Source organism: Microtus oregoni, unplaced genomic scaffold, assembly GCF_018167655.1.
Source record: "Microtus oregoni isolate MIOR12 unplaced genomic scaffold, Mior012 000038F_ref0000394, whole genome shotgun sequence".
Taxonomy (NCBI): domain Eukaryota; kingdom Metazoa; phylum Chordata; class Mammalia; order Rodentia; family Cricetidae; genus Microtus; species Microtus oregoni.
This window is the reverse complement of record NW_024543097.1, coordinates 8146838-8172639: the sequence shown is the minus strand read 5'-3', so window position 1 is coordinate 8172639 and position 25802 is coordinate 8146838. Positions and strand designations below refer to the sequence as shown.

The following is a 25802-nucleotide window of genomic DNA, read 5'->3' as shown; positions in this document are numbered from 1 at the left end:
TTCTGGGAAGTGTAGACCAGCTCTCTCCAACTTGACTCATTCCTACAATTCAGCAATATATTCCCTTATGTGGTTCTTAAATCTCAGCAAGTGTGTTGCTTAAAAAACAACAGATTTCTGCCTTTGTCTCTCCTGTCTCAAGAGTATCTGTCACTGTCGGACACCCTAGAATTTCTGAACTTCTGGTAATTTCCCATGTGCTACCAGTGATGCCCTTCTAAAGATTACTCATGGTCCGCCAGTCTTTTTTCCCCATAACATTTCAGACTGCAGAGAAACTTGAATTTAAATTTTTGGCCTAGAGGAAACAAATGAATCCATGTCTTTACTTGGGGACACAAGAGTTAGAGTGCAGAGGAAAACTGACTTGGGTCATCTTTTGGAAAACTCCGTATCTGAGTTGTCTTGGCATGACTTCCGAAACACACAAAGTAATCCAGGCTTGGTTGGGGGTGGGGGGGACTCTTCCCTTAGATTTACTCTCCTACTTCCGCCCAATGAGTGCTATACTCTTTTTCATAAGTAATATTTATATTAATTCTTGGAGAAGTTCATATGGTGCAGTTTGATCGTATCATCCCCAAACTCCTCCCACACCCACTCTCTTCGTCTTTTACCTTCCTGCTGCCCAGATTGGGTTTCCTTCTCCACAGCCACCCAAGTCAAGTCTAGTTTGTGATGCTCAACAACTTTGAGGAGTAGGGACCTGCCACTCAACCTACTAGTGGTCACGTCATTGAACAAAACCGACTCTCCCAGCAGTAAACACCATTTTCTTCTCAGCTGGTGATGAGAGTCCGTTCTCGTCTACCCAGCTCCATGCTGAGACTGTGATTGACTGGAGCTAGAATCTTGTCATGCTGTCCCAACTACTATGAGTCCATATGTGCCCTGTTGTGTCCAGAAAACAGTTTTCTTGAAGTCATCCACTACCTCTGGCCCTTACAATCTTTCTGCCTCTCTTCCTTGAAGTTCCCTGAGCCTTTTGGGGGAAGATATGATACATATGTTCCATCTATGATTGAGCATTCTATAGTCTCTTTTTTTCTGCATGTTGACCAGGTGAGGGTCTCTACTAATAGGCATCTTCTGTACAAAGTTTTTAAGAGAAGGCCTGTGACATGCAGTGACTTATGGGCATAGTAGTAAGTCATTAGGAGTCTCTTAATAAAATTTTCTTCCTTAATAAGCTGTCTATTTCTATGCCATGCCTAACTAAAAGGGCATGATTTTTCCCATCCCCCTCCAAGTGATGGCTGACATTTTCATCTAATCTGTACTGTAGTTTCTTTTAAACTCTAACAAAATTATCCTTGAGCTTCAAAAACAAAAAAAAATAGCAAAATTCATCATTATATTTAGAAATTCACATATTAAGGGATCTTATACTGCATGATGTATGAAAGCCTTGGTCTAGGCACATGAATCAGTGAATTCATGATATGAACTCCATAGTCTGGCTTCATGAACTCTGTGTCTGATGGAATGTGAAAAATTCAGGTGCTATACTCAATATGTAAACTATTTAACATGGTAGCGGTTAGTAAATGATAAATTACATGGATTACTTATTCCTATAAATCTAGAGAGAAAAAAGCCAGGAATGGGGAAAGAAGTGTCAGTTAAACCATGGGCTCGAGCTGGTGTAAGAAAGGGGCATGTTGGTCCTCTGGGTGCAGAGACCTTGAGGAGGGCGTGCACCATGGTCTGGTGTACAGTAGTGGGCGGAGCTGACATTGCACTAAAGCAAGGGAGAGGAAGGTGGGTGGTGGGGGAAGAACGCAGCTGGGGGGACAGTGACTTGTAAATCCCCATGTGGAGCGGGGATGGCAAGGAGGACGGCGTGTGAACTGACCCGGGAGAGTCCGCTTAAATTTCCTTTGTGTCCCCAGAGTCCAAATCTTGACACAAGTGCCATCTGTGACACAGCGTCAGTGACAGCAATGATCCAGTCACACCTCCCGGAAGCCTACCTCAAGGAGGATATCGGGGGAGAGCTTGTGTACGTGCTCCCCCCATTTAGCACTAAGGTCTCAGGTGCTTACCTGTCACTCCTGAGAGCACTGGACAAGGGCATGGGTAAACTCAACATCGGCTGCTATGGCATTTCCGACACCACTGTGGAAGAGGTATGTGGCCAGCTCCTTACTGCTTGCTCCATTTCTTTCTTTATTATTTGTTATTTAAAGGGCTGGCAATCAAACCCAAGACAGGCAGCTGCTGTACCTCTGGACTTTATCTGTACCACATATCTGTGTATCTCTCTGTGTGTAGGTACACACTGTGTGCATCTCTCTGTGTGTAGGTGCAGGAGTTCACACCCATTCCTGTCCGCATGCCAACAATTGTCATTGGACAGCCCGGAGAATCATTTCTTTGGAGCTGTCTACTTCGCTTTTTGAGACAAGGTCACTCATTGGCCTAGATCTCAGCAAGTAAACTAGACTGGCTGTTTTCTGAACGCCAAAGATCCATCAATGTTCACCTTCCTGGTGCTGAGATGGCAACCGCACATTGTGAATCTGACTTCTGTGGGTTCTAGGGATGGAAATCCAGCTCCCAATACTGACTGGGCTGTCTCTCTACCTCCAGTTCCTCCACCACTACTTTATTTATTGGGTGCTCATATGACTTTCTCTGTCCTTACAGAAATATATGAAGGTTTTTTTCTAACTAAAGGGAAAAGTATTTTTAAACATATGTCACAAAATCATAAAAATTTAAAATTCTCGATACCATTCTAACAGAAGATTGGTTTCCAAGAGAAAATGGTTTTCAACATTTTACATCCAAAAAAATGAGAATGATCATTTTTACATGTAAAAATATCCCCTTAATGTAGGTTGGGAAATAGTTGTCTTAATAAACGTTGTAATAATTCAAAATCAAGGCCCTAAGAGATGTGTACTCCTTATGTTAATCATGTGATCTGGCTTCTTTTTTTTTAGGTCTTCCTGAACTTGACAAAAGATTCACAAAAAAGTGGCAATATGAGTCTTGAACACCTAACGCAGAGGAAAGTTGGGAACCCCAGTGCCAATGGCACCTCAACCCCTGATGACTTGTCTGTGAGCAGTAGCAACTTCACAGACAGAGACGGTACAGACCCAATGCGCATCCTTCCTTTTCTTACCTTTCGTAGACGGTAACTGAGAAAATAGAGGCACAGATTTTGACTCTCCTTTAAAATTCAACTTTAAAGTTTCTTTTTAAATTAATAATCCTAACACATAAAAGCATCCTTTCACTACACAAAATATCCATGGTGGCGGGTCAAATTCTCCCTTTCAAAAGTGAAATGACTATGAAAGTGAGGTGAGCGTGGGAAATCCCTTGACAGGTGGTGAGGGGGTGCTCTCTGCTCATCAGAAGTGATTATGGGAGTGTACTCGCTCTCCATAACTTCAGAAGTGTGCTTCACAGGTTACGGTTCTTCCTGCAATCAGGGCTGTGCAGGAATGGGCGTGGCTGTCTTATCAGAAACTCTCTATCATTGGGTTCACGCGTGTCGAGCAAAGTCATCTAAAATAGAGCTGTTGGGTTTTTTGTTTTGTTTTGAATCATCTCTCACTAGGCAAGGTGTCTATCTCCTTCCAACTCTGATTCACTCAGGGGTCAAGGAAATGCTTTGTTTGGGACGAAGTCTTTGAGTTGGTCTGACCTGAAGGTTAATGTCTGTATTAAAACGCTTCGCCTTCAGCTCTTCACACAGGATGTGTTTGAAAAATCACAGTTTGACACAACTTTGAGGAGTTGAGTTCCTTTAAAAGTCGCTTTTATTGTCACTAGGTCTCTTTCTGACAGTTAATTTATACCCCGCCAGCATGATTTACTTAAGGAAGCATGTAGTAAAATGATACATGAATTATGGAACAGTCATTTCAACAGTTTGCTTAAAGTGGGCGCCATCTCTAGGAGCAGAATTTTTAATTACACATTTGCTCGTGTCTGCAAGTCAGGGAAGATCATCTCTGATGTTTGTGTACTCCTAGAATCTGACTCATCTGTCTTCTGTCACACTTCCCATTTATCTGCTGCTGGCGAGTCTGAGAAATTGAGGGCTTTGATTGGAAAGTGGTCATCTGCTTCTGTATATTTGCCTCTGCCTTTTTCTCATAATTCCAAATTATTCTTCATTCGGAACGCTCCACTCATTGACATTATCTTTCAGGAAGCACATTTACTCCGTTTTGATACACCTGTAAGTCATCCACATGAAATTTCTCAAGAAACAGAAGAGAATACTAATTAACTCAAAATATGCAGCTCCTTGTCCAATTCCCTTCTGCAGAGATATGAGTTTGCATTTAAGCTCGTTCGCCCTGCTTAATTGGAATTCATTTTAAATTAAGCAGCTTTGTATTTTTCCTTATCAGCTAAATGAAGATCGTGATTTTTGTGCTGCGTGATTTGTGATGGAGAATTTTAAGCGTATACAGGGCTGACGAATGCCATTGTCTTATCACGTGTGAAAACAGCTGGTGGCAGGTTGACTCAAATCTGCTCTGGGGGAAAGCTGATGCCGTGGTTAGACCTAAGAGCCCCACGTTGCAGCCTGAGCCACCATGGCTTCCCTGGTTCTCAAAGGCGATGGCAATTTTCTCATGTCTTGGAAAGCATTCTGTAGTGGGGTGATGAGTAGATAAGTTTCAATGATTCTTTTCTGGAGGCTCTAGTGCCAAAGGCAGAGTCTCTAAAGGCCACAATCATTCCAACTATCTAATGAGAGTGGAATGAGTACATGTGGAATGAGAGTTTCCTTTTCTCATTTAGAGTGAGTTCATTGGACTTCATGTTAGTAATAGAGGCAACAGAACTAACAGTATCTGCTACAGTAGGAACCAGTTCTTACATTAAACTGGTGTTTTATTTATACTATTTCAATTCAACCTTGATAAGACTATTTTATATATATTCAAAATTATTAATTTCATTTTGAGCCTGCCTTGAGACTTTGGAGTAGGGAATAGGGTTCATTTATAGAATTCTGAATCTTTAACTTCTCCATGTAAAATTACTACACATATGTATTATAATTGGTGGTAGCAAGTCATAATTTTCATAACACTCATATTCAGCTATATATGAGGCACACATATAGTGGTTCCTTGATTTACAGCAATATTAGGAATGGATTGCTGAACCTTCAGTCTGAATATTAAAATCAGAATTTTATCCCAGGCTACAACATGATGTCATTCTTCTTTTATGGTTTGTGGTTACTTGGAACCCCATCAAATCTCTTGTCCTTACTCAGACAAAGTCCTGACAAGAACTGAGAAGCTGGATGGCTTTGGGCTGCTACTGAAGAAGATAATGGCTATTCTCATCAAGAGGTTCCACCACACCCGCAGGAACTGGAAAGGTCTCATTGCTCAGGTCATCCTCCCCATCGTCTTTGTAGCCACTGCCATGGGCCTGGGCACACTGAGAGATTCCAGCAACAGTTACCCCGAGATTCTGATCTCTCCATCCATCTATGGGACCTCTGAACAGACAGCCTTCTATGCGTGAGTTACTTTCTGATAAGATTGTTTCCACAGTGATTCCAGAAAGAATCTGAGTAAAAAAAAACTCCAGTGCTTAATTCTGCTAAGGAAACATGCTACTTCTATCCCTAAAAAATAGGTTCTTTTTATTTTATTTTATTTTTTATTTTATTTATTTATTTATTTATTTATTTATTTATTTATTTATTAAGGATTTCTGCCTCCTCCCCGCAACCGCTTCCCACTTCCCTCCCCCTCCCCCGATCAAGTCCCTCTCCCTCATCTGCTCGAAGAGCAATCAGGGTTCCCTGACCTGTGGGAAGTCCAAGGAACCCCCACCTCCATCCAGGTCTAGTAAGGTGAGCATCCAAACTGCCTAGGCTCCCCCAAAGCCAGTACGTGCAGTAGGATCAAAAACCCACTGTGATTGTTCTTGAGTTCCTCATTGTCTGCTATGTTCAGCTAGTCCGGATTTATCCCATGCTTTTTCAGACCTAGGCCAGCCTTGACAATGGGGATGTTCTATCGGGAAAAAATAGGTTCTTAAGAGGATTTACATGTATATATAAATAGAGTGGATGTTTCCTTTCAATGGTTAGACTTTAATCATATGTCATTGCTACATTCCCATCATAGGAGAACACCAGGGCAGGAATCCCTGCATCTTTCACAGACCTTCTCACCTATTGGATGGATATACCTCCACTCATGGCTGGCATGTGTGGAGACTTTGAGTTCACACCCAAACAAAGAGAAAGGGAGGAGAATGGGGGAGGCGGAGACGTAGAAAGGGAGGGAGGGGGGCTATCGAAAAGCAGAGCAGAAAGCAGTCTTGTAGACAGCGTCATGCATGTCTTAAAGTTATGAGTGAATGTAAGTTTAGTGATGGGTCCCTGTCGCTTGGTCCTGCAGGAATTTTGATCCAAGCACAGATGCCTTGGTCTCAGCACTGTGGAACTACCCTGGCATCGACAACGTGTGTTTGAACACCAATGCCTCGTAAGTTGTTCTCCTTTCCACCTCTTTCCAGCATTCCAGTTTGTGTGAGTGTGTGTGCGAACGCATGAGGTACATGTGTGTGATTTTGCTGAAAAAGGATAATATCTTGATAGAAAGTCTGTTTTCATTCATTCTTTGGCAATATTCTACCATAATGATAAACATTAGATTCCTCATGTATTTGTTTCTCTTATATTCATACATTTTACAATTATAACACTAGAATCATGCTGTTAATCGCATTTTATTGTTTTTTAAAGATTCACTTACTTTTCTTTTATGTGTATGCGTGAGCACCTGCATGTATATCTGTGCACCACATGCACACCTTGTGCCCACAGAGGCCAGAAGGGGGTGTTGGATGCATTCGAACTGGAGTTACAGGTGGTATGAGAATTTAATGTAGATGCTCGGAACCAAACCAAGGCCATTGGCAAGAGCAGCAAGTTATCTTAACCACTAAACCATCTCCAGCCCCATTAATCTCTTCACAGACGAAGAAACTAGGGGCCATAGGGACTCATATATATGTCTAAGGAGGTCTAGAATTTACAACACATAGTTAATTTCAAATCCAAGGCTCCTGACTCTACTTCTGGCATATCTTGTTTAAACTATCAGGCTAACACAAAACATTTATTAACCTGACTTTAGTGCATCAGCAGACAAGATGAGAAGCACAAAATGAACAAAGGGAGTACCAAACCCTGACCTGCCACAGTGAGAAAATACACTGACTTCAACTCTGTTTAGTCAACTGATGCTGTCCTGTAATCCTTACCCTCACTAAATGCCACATCAAAAACACCATTGCAATGCATAATCAACTTAAGAAACATCAGTCGATCATACCTGGGTCTACATACCTGAGTTCAACACCAACTACTTATGTGTATAGTCCCCCACAACATGAGAACATGCATATGAAAACACGTGTGTATCTCACTTTGGTATCATTTTTATTTACAGACAGTGTTTTAAAAGAGACGGTCTGGGAAAGTGGAACACGAGTGGAGAAGCTATTGACAACTTTGGTGTTTGCTCCTGTTCAGACAATGTCCAGGTAAAGCGAATTCAGTTTCAGTAGAGTAAGGGAAAAAAGAAGAGAACAAATAGCAAAACTTGAAAGATCTATTCAGGTTACCAAAGAGTCAGTAAAATTTCATTTTATAGAAGCTACTAGCTCAAAGATATGGGCCTAGGCAGCTCAAAGAATATTGACTTTGAACTTCAGGTCACTGTTTTAAATCTGAATAAAGACAAATTTCTAGAGGTAGAAGATGGTCTTTATGGAAACCAACTGAGAATGAATCTTTGATCTCAATTTCATTAGCTGAGGAGCTCAGTTTCACAGCACAAAAAGTGGCCGTAGCTGTCATATCTGAAAATACAGTGGGCATGCCATTGCAGCGGTCAGATGGGATGTCCATCACCTGCCAGTCTAGAGAGGGCAAGCCACCACAGCTGTCAGATGGGAAGTCCGTCACCTGCCAGTCTAGAGAGGAGTTCCAGTGTTCCCAAGCAACCTCTGCAAAGGTTTTTGCATCAAAATTCAATTCCTGAAAATGAAAAAATTCATCCCATAATCACTTTATCTTTATTCTATGAATATAGAACTTCATTTTCTAAAGCTTTCAGTTCACTAAACTCTCAGAAGAACAAAGCTACTTCCATATTTCTCTTTAAATCACTACATATGTATCACACACTTACCATGTATCAAAGCAAGCATCCTAGAGGAGCGAAGGTGTAGTCAGGATTTAAATGAAATCAAATAACACTGGACTGGTAAACTTAAGCAATTGATGTGCTCAATTAAAAATGTGAAATAAAATATTTATGGAAGAAAAGTCACTACTGGTCTCCAAGGATTGCCATGTCACCAACTTCTCTCATGCAGGAAGAGCTGCTTTCTTTCCCAGTGATTTCTCCAAGTGTAAGAAGGCTGTGCCCTGTCCTTAGTCCTACACTTTACAGTGAACGTATTTCAGTGAGCATTCTCATGCAAGACAGTGCCTAACAACAAGAACTAGTGTCTAACAAAGGTCTCTGGAACCTTTCAGTTTTAAATACTAGTCTCACCCACCATTTAAAGAGTTTATTCCCTTTTATAATTTAACAACAGCAACAAACCCATTATTTTGTGTGTTAGCTAAAAAAAATTAAGTGGCTAAGACCTCATCTATATTCTTTGAGGGATGGTTTCAATTTGCGAGGAGGAGGAGGCTTTTAAACTAATGGGGTTCTCTCTTCTGCCTTAGTTGCTAATTATGTGGGTGTGTTCACTTTGTCAAAATTCATCAAATTTCATAATACATGTGTTTCTTTACATGTATAATACAATTTGATAAAAAAATTAACTTCAAACCTGTACCGTCAACATGGAGGCATCTTCCTGTGATTAACTTAGAAGCCATGCCATTCTGAAGTTTGATCTTTGGGTAGATGCAACTTGATGTACTGTGATGTCCAGTTTTGTCATTTCGGAGGAATCAGCAACTCTGCACTGCTCATGTGTTCTGGGGCTTGGTGTGAATGACAAAAGAAAGAACTGCCTTGTGCTAGACTTTCTTCAGATTAAAATCATGACAATGAAACTTCAGGAGCCAAGTGAGAACCAGGTGGTTAAGAAGTGTAGAAAGGCAAGTGTAAAAATAAGTGTGCAAACATAAGCTCCACAGCTGGGCAGAGAGGTGGACACCTGTAATCTTTGCCCTTGGGAGGTGGGAGCAGGAGGATCGCAAGTTCAGTGGAATCCTCGGCTACCTAGTAAGCTTGAGGACAGTCTGAGCTAGATATCTTGTCTTAAAATCCCATATAAGTAAATAAATAAATAGAACTGTAATCTTTATGCTAAGATGTTCCTATGATCCAAAGAGGCACTAGAACACTCACTACTATGTTGGCTAATCTGTCAGTCTAAAGTTAGTTCATAAGTAACCAATACTCATATACATAAACTAATGTGAAATCTTTATATGTAAACCAACTTGATGAAGTTCTTACTCTTAGGTTAGGTAGCTAAAGCTAACGTGTTGTGAACCTTTCAAATCACTGCTATCATTTTGAAGAGTTTCTTCTCCCAATGCTGTTTTTAAATTTGAGACAGATCCCTTTCTCGTCCTCTGTAAATTCTTGAGATATTTCTGTTTCCAAAAAAAGTTTACCTTGTCATTACAATACAAGAAAGATCCCATATTTGCTTTAGGTGAGACCTAAACACATGCGTATATTCTACATAAGTAATTAATGTTCCAATTTCATGGCAGTAGGCAAGTTTTCCTCCAAAGTTGTTGGGAGTTAAAGAGCAACTTGATGTCACCTGAGCCTTTGCAGCAACAATGACCAAATCAGGAGACATCAGCACTGTATAACTCACACAGGACAAGACGGAAGACCTTAATTTGATTTTCTCTTTTTCCAGGAATGCCCTAAATTTAACTATTCTCCTCCTCATAGAAGAACTTACTCTTCCCAAATTATTTATAACCTCACTGGGAACCATATGGAAAATTATCTTATATCAACTGCAAATCGTTTTGTGCAAAAAAGGTAAAATATTCTGTCTATAGCATATTTAATTGATTTCTGATCTTTATGATAACAGACTTTTTTGAGACAGTAAAGAGAATAGTTGCAAATTCTTTATATGGTTAAATTAATCAATGTTTTGATTTGATTGGTTGATGATTGATCTTATCATTGATACAGTTACTTATATGGTTCAGTATTTTGTTCTGTATACATAGTTCTATGAATTGAAATTTAAATAATGACTAAATTAAGATTTTTTTTTTGAGCAAACTGAAAATCAGTGGCTTTTTAAAGTCTTAGTCTGTACGGTTGAATCTGTACTTATTTTTAATCTCAAAGTATAGAGGAGTTGTTGACACTCCTGTATGTACTCGGAGCTTCAAAGCATGGCTTTTGGTGACAGATGGCCCGAGTTGCAATAATAATTTCTTCAAACACAGATTGTGTCTGTGAGTGGACAAAGTGTTCTACGTGTGGCAAGGCCTTGTCCCCCAGTCCCCCGCACATTTGCCCTGATGAGAAAGCCATGAACTCGGTCAACATTTCTCCTTCCTTCCATGTCTCCTTCATTTCCCAGTGGACACAAATTCTTCACATTCACTGTGAAGTGTTGTTAAGCTAAAGATAAGCAAAAGAAGAGAAAAAGCATGATTTTTTTACCCATATATGACACCATTAATATTTTGCTATTTTTCTCTCCTGAGAGTCCCATCACAGGTATACAAATAGATATTCCCCACAGACATGGGCTTAGGAACATACAATTATTTTCTATATTCAGGTACATTGTGTTTCATATAGTCAAGTATTTTATCGTAAATAAAAAGGATTCATTATGAAAAAACTAGTCTAAAACACCCCATTTAAAAACAAGCTATGGTATCATTCACATGTTAAAATTTTATCTCTGTGCCATCACATCTTGGATGAAGCTATTGAAGTGTAAATTGCACTGCCCCATTATTTAAGTTGAATCTAATTTGGCAAGTACCTAAATTGGTCTTTTTTGAAAATTATCACTTGGATTTTAAAGTCAATTTTTATGAAGACCATAAACCGGCATGCCAAACTCACATTTAGGCTTCTTAGGAAAAAAAAAAGTAGGAACAACCCAATAAGCTAGAGAGAAAAATGGTTCAGACTACAAATTAATTTGAAAAAAAAAAAGATATCAAATTATAACATTTTTGTATTAATTGTTTAAAAAACATCTAAGTACTATAATGTTGAATTTTCAGATTATATCATTCCTTTTCAGAATGATCATTGCATATACACAATTGTTTAATGTTGTTATCATTGTTTATTCAGGATCTCATACTATAGCTCAGGCTGCCTTGAAGCTCATGGCAGCTCTCCCCTCTTTCCCTGAGTGCTGAAGTCACAGGCATGAGCCACCACCCTAGACAGAGGACTTTAATTATGATGTGTGCTAGAGTTAAAATATGATAAGAAGGATCGGTAGAAAGTGTTTATCATGCTGCATCTATTTCACTTTGTTTTGTTTCTGGATGGAAAGGAAAAAGTAAGCTCCTACTTAAGGATTTTAGATCAACTTCAGAAGATTTTGTTCAGTAAAGCAAGCATAAATTTTGTTGTTTTGTGTAGATATGGAGGCTGGAGTTTTGGGCTGACTTTGACTAACGACCTTCGTTTTGATATAGCAGCAGTTCCCGTCAATAGAACCCTTGCTAAGGTAAATCTAGGTCTTTCTTTTGGGAGGGCAGATAAATATGGGTGTGAAATTGATATGTCTAAGCATTTTCATGTGAGAAACACAAAGCATATAAAATCAATTCTGTGTAATGCATACATGTACTTTAAGGAGACATGTATGCATAAGAGTCAGAAGACATGTGAACACAGTACAGAGCGGTGCTTCTCGGAGTAGCCCAAACACAGTTCCATCTGAAATAGAATAAACACATATTCATTCATTCATTCATTGAGTTGAACTTTCGGAAATAAAAATAAAAGCTGAAAACACTCCACTCTGAATAGCAAGCATGCTGAATCTCCTGAAAATCATTGATAAGGAGAGAGAGAGAGAGAGAGAGAGAGAGAGAGAGAGAGAGAGAAGTGCCATGTTCTCCTTTCTGTAAATTTATAGGGTAGCGAAAACTCAACCATGCCTCTTAAGGAGCAAAGGTCAGTGCTATGATCTGGAATGGGAAAGATCAGGGAGGGGCTCAGCATTTCGGAGATTGTTTCAGTGCGTGGTGGATTAATATGTGTGTTCCTTACACTTTTTTTTTTTTGTCCCACTGTGGCTATGCACTTCATGCACTCCTCTCTACGTACGCGACACAATCTTTTAGAGATTGGGAGTGTGCGTATTTAGCCTTACTTCTCTCCAAACCTGGAATAATAGCTAATTACTGGAGATAAATAATCCTGATGATTTTTTCTTCTTCTGCCAGATAGCACCAATGCTTTGAGATAAGTCAAAGACATATGACTACTCAGATGATAAACAGCAATTATAGAGATTTGATCTGTTTGCTTAATTTAGCCACAGAAAACTCTAATATCCTCTGAACATTTCTGCTTGGGTAGTGAGAGACACATCCAGTCAGGGAGAAAGTGGAACAATTAGTGTTCATTTAGCGACTGCTCTATGCCATGCAGTATTGTCGCCTTATAGAAAAACGAATCCCACTCTAGAGCAGTCCCGTTCACTGCTGGGTTGGATTGTCACAAAGCTGTGTGGAAAATAAGAATCCTGGGACTTCGACGTCCTTTTCTTCCTCTCCTCTCTCCGCACACCGAGGATGTCCTTTCCTAACTGACGGAGTTTCTTACATGAACTCTCAGTAAGGATGCTGATTCAGATTCAGGCCGTTTAAATGGAGACATTTTAAACTCCTTGGTTTGGAAGTGCCAAGCCACCCAATCCTGTGGGTTACTTTCCCCTCACTAGGCACAGAGTGTTAGTGGGGGGTTTTAAAACTATTTAAATTTTTTTCATTTTCTATTAACTACTTAATTTTTCCCATCCTGATCACATTTCCCATCCATCCCTAAAAGCGAAAACAACACCAAAAAACACAACATAGTCATTAAAAAACCTTTTTTATATGCATGATTACTGTTAAAAAGTGTTTTAAGACAAACCTTTAAGTTATTTATAATTAAAAGGCAATTATAAGTTTAAAAACACTGTCAATTTTGCAGTTAAGGACCCAATGCTAGCATAACTTTTCAAATCCGTTCTCTGCTCCGCTCCTTTGGCGTCTGTTTTTATTCCTGCTCTTGCATCTTCATTCTCGTCTCAGAATCTCTATGATGTGCTGCAGAGACACAATGCCTTTCTAGTCCATTTCAGGCTTTGCCTGTGGAAGAATCTAGAGCAGTGTCTCGCAACCTCCCTAAAGCTGCTGCCCTTTAATACAGTCCCTAGTGTCGTGGTGACCCTCAGCCATAAAATTATTTTCTTAGCTGTAATCTTGCTACTGTTCTGAATCAGGATGTAAATATCTGATGTGTGTAGTTTGAAAGGGTTGTTTACCTCCCCAAAGGGTGGTGACCCTCAGTTTGAGCACTGCTGTTCTAGAGCAACTGGTAAGTCAGTCCTATCACTCAGTATAGCTGGCTCCCCAGTTTCTGTCTTCCTGTAAATCGAAAACCCATGGATCCGTCTATAATCAACACTCTAGAGGTATCTAACTATTTTCAAGGATAGAATAAATCGTTGGCAAATTGATGCTCTTTTTCAAATAAAGTATCAGATGTTAAGCGAGCCTAATTCACTCAAATACAATCCTGATCTTGTCTCCTTTTGCATTTGACAGGTGTGGTATGACCCAGAAGGCTACCACTCCCTCCCAGCTTACCTCAATAGCCTCAACAATTTCCTCTTGAGAGTTAACATGTCGGAGTACGATGCTGCCCGGCACGGTAGGGTCACTGTGCGGTGTCACCTCTAAGTCTTTTCTACAGCCTTCCATGGGAACATGCTCTCTGTATCTGCTGCCCCGTGTTGTGGGTGTTTTACGGCATCTCAATTGCAGGTCCTCAGGAAACATTTGGAAATAGTAACTCCTTCCAGATGGAACATTCTGCATAACCCCCTTAGCTTCACAGTAATTTAGTTTCCTCATTTATCAAGTCGGGATGGTTACCCGAACTTCTTAGCACTCCGCTCTCAGAGCTAGTCCTTATGCCTCGTGGAAAACATTTCAGAACTACTTATTGGTCTGAAGACAAGAACTTACTGGTTAATAGTCATATCTATCCACACACACACACACACACACACACACACACACACACACGTGTGCAGATAATTTTATTTAATGATGAGTTCTCACTTTGTAGGTCTGACTGGCTTGAAATCAGTAGAGATCTTCCTGCCTCTGCCTCCTGAGTGCTGGGATTAAAGTTATACACTACCTCATTGTGTTACGAAGACGAAACCTTTTAAAACACAAACTTCTGTACTGTACCCCAAATGCTACCATGCACAAGGCATTTTTCTTTTTCTTTTCTTTTCTTTTTTTTTTTTTTTTTTGGATTTTTGAGACAGGGTTTCTCCGTAGCTTTTTTGGTTCCTGTCCTGGAACTAGCTCTTGTAGACCAGGCTGGCCTCGAACTCACAGAGATCCGCCTGCCTCTGCCTCCCGAGTGCTGTGATTAAAGGTGTGTGCCACCACCGCCCGGCTGCACAAGACATTTTTTAACTGAGACATTTGCTGTGTAAAATATTGCTGGTCCTTACAGCTTCCTTTGGGGTTAGCATTGTGACTTACACTCGTGTTTTCACTGGTTTGCTAAAGTAAGGTTTGAACTTGGGGCTCTCTGTCTGTTCCTTTCGCTGATGCCCCTGGCCGTTTATCCAGCCTCAGTCAGTTTTACTTCGGTTTTCTTTCCCCAAAGTCCTCCACCTCAGTTTTTAAACAGGGCAGGGATTTAAAAGAAGTTGATTTATTTTTTTTCTAATTCAATTACTGTTCATCAGACCATTTCATCTCCTTGAGCCTTACTCAAATTATTTTTTCATATGATGCTAAAAAAAATAATAAGGAGGGAGAAAAATGAAGTAATACATTTGCTGGCCGGGACCCAGGCTAATAAACAGCCTGTTAGGAAGGATAAATGGTACCGACTATGTTTTATATAAAAATTGACCCCACCTTTTTCTTTCGTCACCCTCACCCTCATGCATTCTGGTGTCTGCTAACATGCTGTTAATTGTGCAAGGAAACACTAGTGTCAGACATGCGTACCAGAGGCAGAGTCTTCAGGGATCTTTTTTTCAGGGGAAATAATGTTTTCCCCCAATTGTGTCGTGTGTCCCCCCCCCCCCCCCCTCGCAGCCGGGCAAAGTCAAAAGTCGTAAAATGGTGATTAATCCAGATGAGTGTAACCTGGATTGAAACACAGTTGCAAACCCTTCTGCGGGGTGTCATTCAGAGCAAAGGACAGTTGTTGTTGTGACAGATAATGAGAGCACAGCAGCCACCAGAATAGCTAGGGAAAAGTCTCACAGATACAGAACGGGAGGGGTGGCTTCCGGAAACCTGAGTCCTGGTTTCCTTTAATTAGTGTACATTACTAAGACTAAAGCAACTGGAGCCGTCCTAGGCTCCAGGCATGCTGTTGGCACTGCCATTGTGTTTCCTAGGCTCCAGGGCATGTTTTCAGCACCGGCCATTGTGTTTCCTAGGCTCCAGGCATGCTGTCGGCACTGCCATTGTGTTTCCTAGGCTCCAGGCATGCTGTCGGCACTGCCATTGTGTTTCCTAGGCTCCAGGGCATGTTTTTGGCACTGGCTATTGTGTTTTCAGTGACAGAGGATAATAGACTTGGGAAGCATAAAACTTAAACTGACCCTAAAATGAAGTTTATTTTTCAATTTAAAAATATAGCTAAAATGAAGTTATATATAAATTAAGAGTAGGTGTCTTCTATCCCTTATTAATTTTTATTATTCAAACTTACGAAAAGTGGCAGCATTCTAACCTCTCGCTTAGACATTTCGTTCCGTCCAAAGAAGAGATCTATGCCACTCTTACAAATGTATTAAAATGTATTGTTTCACACTGCGTGAACATGGGCTCTCCCACTGCAAGAGAGTTTGTCTGTGAATTTCAACCTGTTTGCCCTCACCACCTCTTCCCAGGCATCCTGTATTTGTTTGAAGACCTCTTTGGTAGGGAACAAGTGAACTGGGCCTTTACTTGAGCGGTAAAATTCATTTACTCTGAAGCCCAATATGCTAATAAAATATTTTAATTAGCTTTCATTGGCAATGCCAATAACTGTTATATTCATGTGGTTCCCTCTAGTGGTTAACTTCATGTGGAAATTCTGTCTTGTTCCAAAGAACACTGGTTTACGTGTTTTCTCTGAGAAATGTCATACGGCTGTTCGCTCCTCCTACCCAGCTGTTTGGTCTTAGCCTTTGTTGCCTTGGCCGCAATGGCCAACAGGAAAGAAGCAATTTCTTTTAGCTTGGTGCCCATAGGGACCACAGCAAATGCCTCCTTTGATATAGGGTGCTTGTGAGGAAGATATTAATTGGAATTTTAATGTTTGATTTGCTTTAATAATCATCCACTGGTCAGTCATATACTTAAAACGTTGTGCCGGATGTTGTAGAGACTGCGGGGAGGTTCCTGATACAGGGGTCCAGTCCTGATGCATGACTTCATCTTCCAATAGATGCTCGTGAGAACAGCTGATTCCATAGTGTTTTGCACAGTCGACAAAATTGTATCTGCAAAGATTCCTCTGGTTAAATAAAAATATTTTTGATTTCTTAAATAGATAGTATAAATAAAAGACAAAAATTTCCTGTCTGTATTATAATTTAGCAGGCTTTAAGAAAGGCTAAGAGAAAAATAGACCCTTGGTTTAAAAAAAAAAAGCAATAGGCCATAATACTGGTCAACACCTTTAATCCCAGCCCAGTCCTCAGGAGAAAATCAGAGGTATGTTCATCTCTGTAAATTCAAGGCCAGCCTGGTCTATGTAGTGGATTCCAAGTCAACCAGCACAACACAGCGAGAGCATGTTTAAAAGATAGAAATTAATTAAAAACAAAACAGGGACCATTAATCTTCACAGAAGATAAGAAGAGTAAATTCTCCTATAAGGTGATTAAAATCAGATATTAAAGTGGTATTTTGTTGTTTTCTTTGTTTTTGTTTTTGTCTTTTTTTAAAAAAAGCTATATTTTCTTCAACACACTATTTGCCTTAGTTAGTGTTAATATTTCTGTGACAAAACACTATGACCCAAACAACTTGAGGAAGAAAGGGTGTTTCTGGATTTCAGTTCCATATCACTGTTCATTGTGGAAAGAAGTTAGGGCAAGATTTCAAACAGGGCAGGGACTTGAAGGAAGGAGCTGGTGCAGACACCATGGAGGGGTTCTGCTTACTGGCTTGCTCCTCATGGCTTGCTCAGCCTGCTTTCTTACAGAACCCAGCACCACCAGCCCACAGATGGCTCCACCCACATTTACCTGGCTCCTCCCACATCAGTCGTTAATTAAGAAAGTGCCCTACAAGCCCGTCTACAGCTCGCTTTAGGAAAGCTTGTAGGGCATTTTCTCAGTTGAGGTTCCCTCCTCAGATGACAGGAGCCTGTTTATATGTAAACTAGGCAGCACACTACTGTTGAGGAACATAACTTAAAGTGTCACCTTCTTCTTATTAGAAGTTACAAAGTTTCCTAAAGAACTGCTGCAAACATTGCACCCAAATGTCCGAACATACACTGTACAAGCAGTAAGCACAACAGGTCTCGCTCGGGTTAGAGCTTCTTAGAGAAGACTCACACTTTGCTCTCCCTTCCCACATTTATCTAGACAGTACGGCTTCTGCCTTCACATTGTGTATAGGTCTTTGGGAAACTGGAATGTCCACTTTTGACTCTGGCTAAGCCAGATCCTTAAGAGAGAGAGAGAGAGAGAGAGAGAGAGAGAGAGAGAGAGAGAGAAGAGCTTTGCTTCCAACTCAGCATAGCCAACTCTGTGAGAATCCAATAATTTGTGGTTGTGGTGGAATTAAATGGTTACTAATTTAATGTGGAGGCAGCTAGAAGCTCCTTGGGCTTTTATGGAATGGAACACGGTGAGGTTCCCAATTCCTACTCCAGCAGGATTTTCAAACAGTAAGACTCTTAGAAGCTGTAAAAGAGGAGGGGCCAACTTCTTGGGGGACCACACTTCCCGACCACTCTGACTAGCTCAGGAAGGAAGGTTGAGTGATACCTACTCTCTGGAGGGGCTCATATAATGGACGCCCATCTGAGTTGTTTATTTAAATGTATTACATTTCTGAAGTACAGCTGAAATGCAAATTGGCATGACCAGACAGAAGAACGTGGGAAGTAATGGTTTGAATGTACTCCCGAGTATGGCACATGCTGTGTAAGAAATGTATGTTCTTGTCTCTTTCCAGAAGGCTCCATAACTAGATTGTGTTTCTTTTCTTATTAAGAGAACACCAATATTCACAGGAACTTAGTGGGATTAAGGGGTCCAAAGCATTTTCCTATAAATGAGAATCCTCCAAGTACAATTCCTTGGCTCATCCTGTAAGAAACAGAGCATTGTGTATCATCCATATAAAAGTTGGTGTTCCTGATTAACCAATCACCCTCTGACAGCAGGACTTTCTCCTCTTCCAGGGATCATGATGTACAGCCACCCTTATCCAGGGGTGCAAGACCAGGAACAAGCCACGTAAGCCACATCTCTTGCCTTGGCATGACTCCTTTCTCACGGGCAAAGCTGAGCTTCTGTATAATGTGCAGTAATTGAAAATCACAGTGATATCCAAATGAATGTCAATCTAGGATTGCTGGTAACATAAGTCACTGGCCGGGAAAAAAGGAAGCCTCTGGGAGGGTGTGGAGAAGGGCTGCCAAGTGGGGCTTGTTGACTGCAGCTTCACTGAGTCTGCAGCTTTGATGAGTCAAGTGCACACGTACTCCATCATTTTGACTTCCCTGCGTAGCATTTAAGTACTGTTTCTTTGCTCAAGATCTATATATCCCTTACATACTCTGTAACCCCTGGAGACCGAGGCTTTTCTATCACACATCCCCAGCCAATTCAGTTGCACTGGCATTACATTTATTCCAGGGTCACAGCAGAGTCGTGTCAAAGATAGTATCTGGCTGCCTTGCAGGAAGCCTTATTTGTGATTGTCGCAGCCGGCTCTTGTACTGTTTTGTTGATAGTCTTAGCCATGAATCTTCCTGAAAGGAGAAGAGTTCCAGAAACTTATGTGTCCTTTCCTCCCCCTATTGCTCATGATAGAATCAGCAGTTTAATCGATATTTTAGTGGCGCTGTCCATCCTGATGGGCTACTCTGTCACCACCGCCAGCTTTGTCACCTACATTGTCAGGGAGCATCAGACCAAAGCCAAGCAATTGCAACACATTTCCGGCATCGGTGTGACGTGCTACTGGGTGACAAATTTCATCTATGACATGGTGAGTAACGTTTGTCATCACCAGAGAGACAGGATCAATTTGAACAGACGTCGACCGGTTTTACATTCAAGTGCTATTTGCTTTAATTATTCAAATTACTACTGCAAGGACAGCAAATTAAGAAAAATCAATCGAGTCTGGCTTATAGCCATCCGATGGGTTGGAGGGAAAAGAAACTTGCCTCCGCTTATCTCTGAAATATCGGATTCCCAGAGTGCACGTTAACACGCAGATTCCTGGGACCCTCTCCAGGTCTGTTCAATCTGTATCTTGGGAAATGGAGTGTGGCAAAATTGCATTTCAAACAACATCCCCCAGGTGATTTTTAAACACACTGAAGTCTGAGAACCACTACTGCGGCAAAATAGAAGCCTATCAGCATTTTACCCCGTTGCACCAAATAATCAAGCTTATAAATATTTGATCAACTAATAGTGAAAAGTTCCAAGTAGTAGCTTCCACTGAATGACACACTAGAGAAGACTGCCGGAGACAAGGAAGGATGTATTCCTTTGATAGCACTCTCCTTTATGTGAAGGGCTCCCCAAGTTCAGATGATCAGTCTTGACTCCCAATGTACCCATGTTGGCCAAGAGCCCAGATAAGTGTGCATTTGCTCATGATTGAGGCTATTGTCTGAGCTGTTGTCACGATCATTGGCTTGAAGAGTTGGAGAGTAATTAACCACAGATCCATTTTGTTAATGCATCCAGTGAGCTCTGAAATGTGCTTGTTGTAGAAGCCAAGTCTAAAAGAATGGTAATGACTGCTCTGGACTTTATGGGAGCTTAAATGTTAAGGAAGCTTCAGTGTGTGCCCCATGAAGGATTGGTACTGGAATCCTGCTGTCTGAATACTGATGCTCATTGCAATTCACAAAATTCCTCTAACCACGACCTACAAATTGTGGCACCAGTGCCTACACTGCCTGCTTCTTGTTGTAAACTCTTCAACCTTTAATGCCTTTACTTGTCAACAGAATACTGAGGGTTTTGTTCATGTACCTGTGATTTCAAGAATTTGGGCGAACTGTTGCCCTGCTGTTTTTCATGGGATGCCTAACCCCGATAACTGAACCTCAGAAAGCAGCCGTGTGAGAGAGAAGCAGCATAAAATGAAATCAATACTTTAAGGACCGACTCTAATATCAAGGATCCTGGCTTCTTACCTGTCTCCCAGAGCCTCTGTAACTGACTGATCCCAAGTCCTAAGTCTTGAGGCGGAAACACCAGGGATTTCTTGTATATCTATATAGATGGAAACTGCCTTGACCTCGTATCAGAGAAGACAAATTCTAAAGTGAAATAAATGTAAACTAAGCTGAATGTTACATGCAACAGGAAGATAAATAGAAATTCGTCCCTTCGGAGTTTTTCTGGGCCAACTTACCGCAGCTTTAAATTAGATGACTGATTGATTTAAAACGAATGCTCACCATATAGTAAACATTGTTTTGTCTATATCCATAGGTCTTCTACTTGGTGCCTGTAGCATTTTCAATCGGCGTCATTGCAATTTTCAAGCTACCCGCCTTCTACAGTGAAAACAATCTAGGAGCTGTATCACTTCTCCTTTTGCTGTTTGGGTAAGTTGCTGATGAAGCGATGAAAAAAGAATTAACAGAAGTAAGCACTCCAAGATACATAGGACCTTAGTCTCATTAGCAAATTTACAGTTGTCTTGGGGTCATTTAATGCGAGGGATGACTAGCAATATATTACATTGCTAGTCCACAGCCTGTAAGTAAGTACCATACTGCTGAAAATTAACGTTATCATTAACAGGCACGACTGGGTACCACATATTGCACCAACTTACACACAAAATCTGAATTACATGTAAAATGGACATTTTAGAATGACCAGAAACATATGAATGTGTATGGGTATTGCCTATATATGGCTTTATAAAATATGTGTAAGTTTATTTCTGTTTATTTGTCTTTTAGAGATGCCTATGGGCATACATACTGTTGATTCTGTATTAGAGTAATACAGGTTGTGTAAGGTAACTAACATTCAGTGGAAAAGCTGATTATACTGTAAAAGCGTGGGTTAATACCTTTTAGTTAAAATCTGGGGCAACTATAGGGCCTTTCTGTCTCTAGATCTATTTAAAACTACATGTTCTCATCTTTGCTCAACCTAGACCACCTGTCTTCTAACCAATCTTGACTGCCTAGCAACCTACAATGATGTCATTATCTTTCCTCTCTTTTAAATGATAAGATTTATTCAGGTTGAACTCCGATTTCTGAGCAACAGAAATCTTGCCCGGACAGGGTAACACTGTTCCCTGCAGAGGATTAATTTATAGTTGTGATGATGGGAAGCTATCTGAGGATTTTTTAGAGATAGGTTTCTTGCTGTCATTTTCAAAAACATCTTTGAGGATCCTTTGTCAAGATGAGGGATGGAATAGAGACCTAGCTCCAGGGCTTCGCCGCTCATCACTCACGTTTGCTTTTCCTGTGAAAACCTGTCTGAGTTTTATTTTATTGTCTCACAGAGCAGAATAACCGAGGCATAAGTCTAACTTTTAGTATTATTATCCTACAGCTATGCAACGTTTTCCTGGATGTATTTGCTGGCTGGTCTCTTCCATGAAACAGGAATGGCCTTCATCACTTATGTCTGTGTCAACTTGTTCTTCGGCATCAATTCCATTGTCTCCTTGTCGGTGGTGTACTTTCTTTCCAAGGAAAAGCCCAATGATCCGGTAAGGTCCTCCATTTGTCGGTTAAACTTCAGCAAATGAACATTCCGTACGGAAAGATTTTCTTTATTCTGTATTTAAATAGAAAAGGATATCATTTGATTTTATTAAATTTAGGAAAGAAGAAACTATGTCCTAAAAAATTAAGCTCTATCTAGGCTAATGCTTTTTATTGTATTACTGAAGGTTAATAATACTGACTTTTTCTAGGGCTTGAGTAAACCGATAGATAAGAAATCGGTAGATGGTATGGCACCAATTGGTCAGTTAAGCATTTTACTCACTAACAAATTTCTCAAGTGCAGTGGTGATAAGAATGGCTTGGTTATATGACGTGAGTTAGGATTCATTTGAACACTCATAGAGGAAAAACCCAATCCATTCCCTTTCAATCATGTATTGGAATCTACTTCATTGTAAGCAAGACTCTCCATTCAGAGCTAACAATTATGATTAATGAAAGAGAAGCACTAACAGTGCCAGGCAATTGGACGGAAAAGAATAGAGATGAAGAGAGGTGAGGAACAGACAAGGACACTCCAGGGGAGGAAGGGAAATCAAGAGGTGGAAGTCACTGGTCTCAAGTGTGAATAATGTGAAAAGGAGCCATTTGCGCCTCTTTGATATCCGTTGTCTCTTCTTCTACCTCGGTTCACCTTGTCAGTCTCTCCCCAGGAGAGATTCCCTAAGGCTGCAAGCTTTCCTGAGCCCTCTTTCACTCAAGAACCCCCTGATGCTGTTCTGGATCCCATCATTCCTGAGGGGCTTACCTCCCTCTAATCTAATGCAAATGACTTTTCCTCCAGGATTGGGTCTGATACCTTTGGCCACTTTGAGAAAAACATTTTTTTACTTGTATTTTGATGACAAATTCTGCCATTTGTACAGCAAATGGAATATGCACTTCTGCCTTGCATGAGAAGTAATTGCCAATCTGCTCAGGCTTCCCCATCTGTCTTTGTCTGGTTTTAAATTTTTGTCAAGTTGTTGGAATCCTAAAACTAAATTTTGTTATTTCTCTTCTTTCAGACTCTAGAACTTATTTCTGAAACCCTCAAACGAATATTCCTGATATTCCCTCAGTTCTGTTTTGGCTATGGTTTGATTGAACTCTCGCAGCAGCAGGCAGTCCTGGATTTCTTAAAGGCGTACGGTGTGGACTACCCAAGTGAAACCTTTGAAATGGATAAACTAGGCGCAATGTTCGTGGCTTTGGTCTCTCAGGGCACCATGTTTTTCCTGTTGCGCCTACTAATCAATGAGTGGCTGATAAAGAAGCTCAGGTAAGCCACCTGTAAACAGCATTTGCCCTCCATGATATTAGAGCCAGAATGTTCAGGGATGAGCAGTAATTGTGGTGTTTCCTCTAGTAACATGAGAAAATCAACATTAAAACCTTTTAATACAAGGTAACATGATGTCATTCATTTAACCATAGTATATAGTTGTCCTAGTAAACAGCCTTTTTATGGGTCTGTAAATGTAGTAGAAAGGCCAACTTGTTTGTTTCCGGCTGCCCAGAACTGAAATAATCACACAGAAACCATATTATTTGCAGTACTGTTTGGCCAATAGCTTAAGTGTATTTCTGGCTAACTCTTATATCCTAAACTAACCCATCTCCATTAATCTGTGTATCGCCACGTGACCACGGCTTGCTGGCAAAGTTTCGAAAGCATGTCTGTCTCTAGCAGTGGCTCCATGGCTTCTCTCTCACTCTACCTTCTTTCTCCCAGCATTCAGTTTAGTTTTCCCTGCCTAACTCTGTTCTGCTAAGCCACTGGTCAAAACAGATTTTTTATTGTGAATACCAATGGTATTCACAGCATATAGAGGGGAATCCCAAATCATGTAAGTGTTTGTTTGGAATAAAAGACAAAATTAAATAAGTATAAAGAGACTAAAAGTCAGTGATGGAGAGAGGATATGAATATAAACAGAAATATCAAGTAAAGGAAGATAAAAAGGAAACGTTGAAGGCCCAAAGTGAAGCAGGTTTGAGTGTGTAGCATGGGCAGTGAGTCTCAAAAATGATGACTGGGATGAAGTGATGAGAGCATCAAAAAAGGGACACAGATGAATATATTTGCTCCAATCCAGCACTGTCTTCCTGGGTAGTGTTCCAAAAGATAATACCACAAACCCAGACTTGCATATGCAAAGTTATTAACCATATTAACCATTTCTAATAATGACAGAGTGGAAACAACCAGCGTTCCATTATTTAGGGATTGCTTAATTTATATACATACATTCGTAAGTGTAACACTATTGAGCCATTAGGAAAAATGATCCAGGGGCTGGGGAGGTGAAGAAGAATGCTTGCTATGTAAGCATGAGGACCTGAATTCAGATGCCTAGGACTTGCATGAAAAGCTGACCATAGGGAAGTAAATATAACCCCACCATTGTTGGGCACAGGGTGAGACAGATAGATCCCTAGGGCTTGCTGGCCATCCACTCTAACCAAAGCTGCAGACCTTGGCTTCAGTGAGAGACTCTGCCTCAAAGGATAAGGTGTAGAGTGATGAAAGAGCAGGATACTCAACATCCTTTTCTGCGTAAGTGTGCATGGTCAAGTGTACTTGCACATGTATAATCAAATACGCACACAAATTAAAACATGCACACAGAGAAGAATGATCCAGTTATCTACGTAATATCTGTTCTAATATTTATTAAATAAAAGTAAAAGGTTAAGAAATGAATATGATATATTACCATGTGAGTTACAAACAAGTTTACCTTCTTATAGTAGATTATCTTTATTGTCAGTATTGTTTGTATTTTGATTGTTTTTCATATTCTATTTTCTGGTACCATGTAGACTTTAATATATACCTATATTACCTATTTAAAATAAAGTTTTAATTAAGTAATAATAAAAGAAAAGAAGACAAAAGAGTAAAAATATTGTAGACTTCTTAAGGAAAAAATACAATTTGATTAGAAGATAGAATAAATGTAATGAAATAGTAGGTCATTTAACTTTATTGTACAGTTGGAAGGTTATGGTATCTCTTGAATACTTAGTAGGGAGATCTGGTTTGGACTTTATCTGAGAAACTAATGGCAATCTAATAATAGCTAGTAACCAGAGAACACTGTGATTGCATGATGGGTTAACAGGTATAATTTTGACAGAGCAGTGCAGACTAGAATGCAAGAGTCAGAGACACAGGAGTAGTTGAGGTTACTGATAAGACTGAAGCTTATCATAGAGATAGAAACAGGCAGAAAAATGGTCCATGACCGAGAGTTCCAAGGCATTTTTAATGTTTGGAGACTGATTGCAAGAGTGGGATTTAGATTAGATTTTAGTTGAGAGATTAGCTGTAAACAGAATACAGAATAAGTAACACTTGAATTACAGATGATCTGAAGAGGAGAGACTTGCCAATCGACAGCAGTACTGAGCTGGGTTCTATCTCCCTCCCCTTGAAAAGATAAGGAAAGAAAAGAGAATATTGTTGAGTATATATCTCACTTTAGACTTATCACAGTAAACAGGAGGAGGAAGGTGAATTGAAGAAAGAAAAGGAGCAAGAGAAAAAAGAAGGGAGGGGTGGAGGGGAGGGAGCAGTAGACAGTTGTTATAGTGATAAGGTGATGGATG

The 25802-nt window shown here is 40.3% G+C and overlaps 1 protein-coding gene across 1 annotated transcript in view; it reads left to right on the top strand.

Moving 5' to 3' along the window:
• The window catches only part of Abca12 (ATP binding cassette subfamily A member 12), a 166902-nt gene that overhangs the window by 128452 nt on the left and 12648 nt on the right, over window positions 1-25802 (top strand). The window contains exons 32-44 of the mRNA XM_041631970.1: window positions 1893-2129; window positions 2949-3099; window positions 5258-5510; window positions 6402-6488; window positions 7458-7551; window positions 9913-10040; window positions 11631-11718; window positions 13814-13919; window positions 18660-18714; window positions 19294-19471; window positions 20941-21056; window positions 22030-22189; window positions 23216-23469. Of these exons, the coding sequence (XP_041487904.1) occupies window positions 1893-2129; window positions 2949-3099; window positions 5258-5510; window positions 6402-6488; window positions 7458-7551; window positions 9913-10040; window positions 11631-11718; window positions 13814-13919; window positions 18660-18714; window positions 19294-19471; window positions 20941-21056; window positions 22030-22189; window positions 23216-23469 (1907 nt within the window). The remainder of the gene's footprint in view (window positions 1-1892; window positions 2130-2948; window positions 3100-5257; window positions 5511-6401; window positions 6489-7457; window positions 7552-9912; window positions 10041-11630; window positions 11719-13813; window positions 13920-18659; window positions 18715-19293; window positions 19472-20940; window positions 21057-22029; window positions 22190-23215; window positions 23470-25802) is intronic.